This window comes from Heterodontus francisci, unplaced genomic scaffold (assembly GCF_036365525.1).
Source record: "Heterodontus francisci isolate sHetFra1 unplaced genomic scaffold, sHetFra1.hap1 HAP1_SCAFFOLD_66, whole genome shotgun sequence".
Taxonomy (NCBI): domain Eukaryota; kingdom Metazoa; phylum Chordata; class Chondrichthyes; order Heterodontiformes; family Heterodontidae; genus Heterodontus; species Heterodontus francisci.
This window is the reverse complement of record NW_027140986.1, coordinates 26,594-32,804: the sequence shown is the minus strand read 5'-3', so window position 1 is coordinate 32,804 and position 6,211 is coordinate 26,594. Positions and strand designations below refer to the sequence as shown.

Below are 6,211 nucleotides of genomic sequence, written 5' to 3'. Positions count from 1 at the left end.
AGGGCAAGTTTGAACAACCTGCCCCCTGATCATGTGTAGAGGCAAATTCCTTCTTCAGAGGACTTGAACGCATGTGAAAGCAGCAGGGAGAAGAAAATCCCAAAAAGTGTGGGTGTGCACCATACACAATTTCACAACGCAGGAAGTGACTAACTTTACTTCGACAGCTCCTATTTAGCACGCGACTCTAACACCTTAAAGGATAAGGGGGGCGGACGCATGGAAACATGGACACCTGCAAGTTCCCTCAAGCCATACACATCCTGAATTGGAACGACGTCGCCATTTCTTCACTATTGCTGGGTAAAAATACTGGAACTTTCTATCTAATTGCACTTCCGGTGTGCCAAAAGCAGATGGAGCCCAGGGTTTCAAGAAGGTGGCTCTCCATCACGTTCTCAAGGCAAACAAAAGATGGATCACAAATCCCAGCCTCGCCAGAAATGCCCTTGTCCAAGTTCCAAGAAGGAAGAATCTTCAACTTGCGACCTCAGGCTAAGCCCACATTGGTGCCCCGGCCAGCCCGGAAATCAGCATCCTCCTCTTGTATCCAAGCCATCAGAAACCTGCTGTTGATCACCTCTGAAATATTGGCTGCCCTGACACTTTGCTTCCACTACCGTAATCCAGCCTTCCTCACCTCGACTCTCAATCTCCATACTGCTCTCCTTACCAAGTAACCCATTTCCCTCCACCGCAACCTACAGGCATACCGAATGCCACAGCTCAGATCCTAATCTGGTCAAGGACGAATACCCTTGAACTCTGCCTTCTTGCCAAATTCCACATTTTTGTAGTGGTTCCAGTGAATCAATTTGAAGAACTTTGTCAATTCCTAACATTAATTTCGTGGTCCACTTCCCGCCCAGCTCAGTGATCAACCACAGGCTGTGCACATTCTCCACCGTTTATGAATAAGTGGTCTCCCAATTAAAATGGTAATGAGGAGGACTTTCTTCTCTTGAAAGTTCCATCGCATTTAGAATTCACTTACCAGAAGTCAGTGGAGCCTGCGTCATTGAATATATTCAAGGTTGTTTGAGACTAACTTTTCATTTACGAGGGAGTGAAGGCTTATTGTTGTCTGGCAGGAAATTGGAATTCCAGCCATGTTCAGATTAGCCATTATGGTACTGAATGGCAGAACATGATCTATGGGCTGAATGGCCTACTCCCGCTTTTAGTTCTAAAGACCTTGTCATCATAGGTGCATCTCTTGCACTTGAATAGAAAGAAGCCACAGGCAAGGAGACGAGATCTTGGGTGTGATGGAAGAATGAACAAAGATATTTTGTTCGCGATTTTAGTTGGTCATGGTGGAAATGGAGGAGGATGATGTATTGAAGGTGGAGGCATTGGACTGGAAATTGAGAATAAGTGAATTAATATCCTGGTTCTGTAAGGTCGGGAAGGAGGTGAGGACAGTCACTCGGGTGATGGAACAGATACCGCTGAGGCCTCTGCTAAACTAATGTGAGGAATGCACGGTGAACGTGAAATGAAGAGACTGCAAAAGCTCTGGTATGGAAGATGGCAGCGTTGGGACAAACAGAAGGCGATGAGGATACTGAAAGAATGGAAGTTATTATTTACACAAAGCAGAGTTGGAGGCTATATCTGTGGGAGTTGGTGGATCACAGTAAATGCTGATGCAGAGCCTGTCCATTTAAATGGAGAGGGAATTCGTGAAAGAGAAGTGAAGGATCACAGATGGACCGTTTTCAGGCGAGGGAGAGACAGATATTTCAATGCAATTGTGATTAAATATTCGAGCTCAATGTGAAAGAAGGTTTTGACACAAATCCAATCATCAATGTATCGGATAAAGAGGTGGAAAAGGGAACCACACTAGCTAAGAGCGTGTGAGGGATGGAACAATATTGAAAATCCTGACATTGTGCCCAGTTCTTGGCACCGAACTTGCGGAACAATGTGTCGGCTTTAGAGTGGGTGTAGAAAATGATCAAGAGAAAATTTCCAAGTGTGACAGTTGTTTTATGCCGACAGATTAGAGAATCAAATTGAGAGAAAGGTTGATAGAGTAGTTAAAAACCACGGACGGTTTAAACAGAATGGGCACAGAGAAACTGCTCTCATTGGCAGACGTAGCGAAAACCAAAGGACACATACATAGAATCTATGGCGACATAAGGGAAAACGTATGTTTCCACAGCACTTGTTGAGGATATGAAATGAACTGCCTAAGAGTGTGGTGAATACCGATTGAATCAGAAGCGAACTGAATAATCAACTTAAGAGAAAAGCAATGCACGTCAGTGAGGAGGAGATGTGGAAGTCAGATTAACTGAGGTGCCCGTGCAGAGAACAAACATGGAGAAGACAGACCAAATGGCCAAATTCTATGTTCCTTTTTTCTTTGAATTTATGAATTGTTGAACAGAATTGTACAGCTAATGAGGGCACCCAAAATGTAGACGAACATCCCTGAGAGGCTCCTCTGACGTTAGAAAATTAATTTCTGAATAGTCATGCGGAGTGAAGGTCTTCACTGAAACAATATGAAATCTACAGATGGGACTCATGATTTTTCGAGGTCTTCCTTGATTTCTCTTTAACACAGCTTCCACTTATGATTAGTTGCTTGTTGTGATCAGATTTGCCCAGTCTTGGGGGGTGGGGATGGGGATGGCGATGGGTCCAATTCAATTTCAGTGAAAAATATATTCCATCAACAGGGAATTAACACAACTGTCCTAATCTGTTTGTTCAAAGATTAAGAAAAACTGTTTGAACAATTTTGCAACCTCAGTATCCCCATGGAGATCCGGGAGGGTATAAAGTTAATGCACTGGGAATGTGTCACCTCAGAACGTATTTCAGAGATATAACCTGCAGCACGAACAGACCGATCAATCCTAGCAGAAAATGCACCGACCAATTCAATGGGTGGGGAAAATATTCTGTCTGATCCTTGCTATCATTGGCGTTCCTGGTAAGTATCTCTAACCAATGAAGTTTTGCAAATCTGTGTATGAACTGGTTTCTTCCATTACCATGGGAATAATAATATTACATGAGATCGAATGGTTACAGTTAGACAGACACATATTCAGTAATATAATTGCATTAATTTCCTGAATTATCTGTGCAGTTTGAATCTGTTGTCTCAACTGTTCCTAGCTCAAGGCACACTGCATTGTAAAGTTATTGAATTATGTGGAATGTTGTGTTCTGTAGAATCACAGCTCAAAGCAGGAAAATCTCAGAGGGGAAGGATTACTGCAATTATCTGTTAATGTAGAATTATACAGTGTGTGTGCACTAACTGGAGTGGAGCACCTGACCTCAGTGATCATGTCTAACTGGGAGTCTCTGTCACTCGAGAATTACACTGCTTGTGGCTGACGAACTGGTGTGGACAAAGTAACACTAGGTACCATGTATTTCCTGGAGTATCTGTCATTGTAGTCAATGCTGGTCCCCATCTTACTCTTACTCGAAGTAGAGTTGTTGACAGCACTATTAGATGCTGATTAATTTCCTTCCCGAGCACGGTCCTGAGAAGCGTTTGGTCATGAGTGCACTGCAATAATAAATAATCCTCTTCAATATTATGAATAATACTGATGACTATGACTTGTTAATAGACAGCGGCGGCACAGTGGCGCAGTGGTTAGCACTGCAGCCTCACAGCTCCAGGGACCCGGGTTCGATTCTGGGCACTGCCTGTGTGGAGTTTGCAAGTTCTCCCTGTGTCTGCGTGGGTTTTCTCCGGGTGCTCCGGTTTCCTCCCACAAGCCAAAAGACTTGCAGGTTGGTAGGTAAATTGGCCATTATAAATTGTCACTAGTATAGGTAGGTGGGAGGGAAATATAGGGACAGATGGGGATGTTTGGTAGGAATATGGGATTAGTGTAGGGTTAGTATAAATGGGTGGTTGATGGTCGGCACAGACTCGGTGGGCCGAAGGGCCTGTTTCAGTGCTGTATCTCTAAACTAAAAAAAAAGTTACCGATTTTACAGCACAGAAACAGGACATTTGGCACAACTGGATCACGACTGTCTTCCCTCTCTGCACGATGCTCTCTTCATTCCCGCTCATCTAATTCCATCTGTATATCCTTCCAATCCTGTCTCCCTCATTTTCTCACCACGCTTCTTCTTATTTTTTTTCCATTGCAACTTCCACATTCTCAGCACTCCAAGTAAATAGGTCTCTCTTGAATTCCATCGTGCATTTATTGATGATCATCTTAATTTGAGGAAATACTGAACTGGTCACCAGCAAAGGTGGAAATATCAGGTCCACGTTTTCCTTCTCTAATCCCTATATAATTTGAAAGGCCTCTATTAGTTGGACACACATACTTCTCTTATCAAAAGAATCGAGCCACAACATATCCCGATAATTATAATCTCTCAGTTATTGTATTTTTATAAAAGAATGTGTGCACCTGTTGGTTACCCTGGATACATTTATAATGTGTAGCCCAGAAGAGTACATTATTATTTATGTGTTCAATCACCGCCTTTCTAATATGTTAATGAAATGAAAGCCTGTGCGTTGATCATATTTGCACTGTCTCATGCAAATCCCTGTTCAATTTCAATCATTTATACATCAGAAGGAATAGCCAAAGACGTCTGAGTGCCTCCTATCCGAGGGACTGATTCGAATCAGGCTGAAATTACTTCAATGCCAGGGAGTGATTCGAGCCCGGGATGGGTTCCGACAGTGGGAGTGGTTGAAGACTGGGTAACGTTCACCAATCTACCCGTTTTTGGCTCCTCGTCACTATAATGAACTGGATGACCAGCATCCGGTGAGCAGTTGTTCGTCCCTTCCTGGATTTGTTAAATCTGGAAGTGCTGGTGTTGGAGGCAGGTTGGTGTCATGTACCCGATCTGACCTGATCACAACCCACACGGTTTTTTGTGCTAAAATCCTTCCTGCTTGGGTTGAGAAGTGAGGAATGTTTTTCAGTTTTTTCAGTAATTCGCAACCGCTTCTCCTTTCTTTCCATTACAGTTAATTTAGTGTCAATTGTAATCCTGTCCAAGGGAAACTGTGGACTCTCCACCTGCACCACTCGCTACCTGGTGGCCATGTCAACGGCGGATCTACTGGTCATTATCACTGAGATCATGCTCCGGAGAATCACTAACCTTTATTTCCCAATAGATTTCTTGGACCTCACCTCTGTGTGTCGCCCTCTCTCTGTCCTGATCCGTGCAGCCATCGACTGTTCCGTCTGGTTCACCATCACTTTCACATTTGATCGATTTGTCGCCATTTGTTGCCAGAAGCTGAAATCAAAATATTGTGCCAGGAAAACTGCGACTGTGGTTCTAACAACTACCAGCATTCTCCTCTGTCTAAAAAATATTCCCATCTACTTCAGATTTAAACCAAGAGGGGTCATCGACGATGTACAATGGGGCTGCTCTAACAAGCCAAGCTATTTTACTGACCCTCTATGGATTGGATTTGCAATGTTTGAAAAAGTTTTAACACCATTATTGCCATTCATTTTAATTCTGTTGCTGAACGCTCTGACGTTCAGACACATTTTAGTGACCAATCGTGTTCGTCAGAGACTGAGACGTCAGAGCAAGAAAGATAATCACAGTGACTCTGAAATGGAGAAAAGAAGGAAGTCTATGATTTTACTCTTCACCATATCTGGCAGTTTCATACTTCTGTGGCTGGTGTATATTTTATATATATTTGATGCTGGTTATTTATTAGATGATGATTCTTATTATACCTTTGAAGGTGTCGCATATATGCTGCGGAATTTAAGTTGCTGTACAAACACATTTATATATGTGGCCACTCAGTCCGAGTTCAGAGAGCAGTTAAAGAGCGCGGTGAAATATGCAGTTACATCAATTATTAAATTAATTCATAAACAAAGCAACTGAGACCAGCTTAAAGATCAAGTGGTTAATGGACAAGAGGTGACCGCTGGAGATCAAGAAGAAAATGGCCCGCAGGAGTAAAGACAAAAACTGGAGCTGTTAGTGGCGGGAAGAGGGGGTCCAGAGCAAGAGGATCGGTAGTAAATTAGCAGAAGTCAAAAAAAGGTAATGAGCATAGAGCAAAGAGAAAGAGATGACCTTCGTAAAGGGGTCAGGAGGAGAGTGATTTCAATCCATTAAGGAACTGATGTGAAAGAAGCTTAAACTGGATATGACACCGATCATTAAACAAGAACCATGCAGTTTAATAAGATTGCTAACTGACTTG

General features: G+C 42.9%; 1 protein-coding gene across 1 annotated transcript; it reads left to right on the top strand.

Annotated features, from left to right (window-relative positions):
• The first annotated feature begins 2,886 nt into the window (after nucleotides 1-2,886).
• Nucleotides 2,887-5,916, top strand: LOC137361654 (probable G-protein coupled receptor 139). The gene is made up of 2 exons (XM_068026363.1): nucleotides 2,887-2,953; nucleotides 4,991-5,916. The coding sequence occupies exons 1-2, from the start codon at nucleotides 2,887-2,889 to the stop codon at nucleotides 5,884-5,886; spliced, it is 963 nt and encodes a 320-aa protein (XP_067882464.1). The 3' UTR covers nucleotides 5,887-5,916.
• Nucleotides 5,917-6,211: the final 295 nt, after the last annotated feature.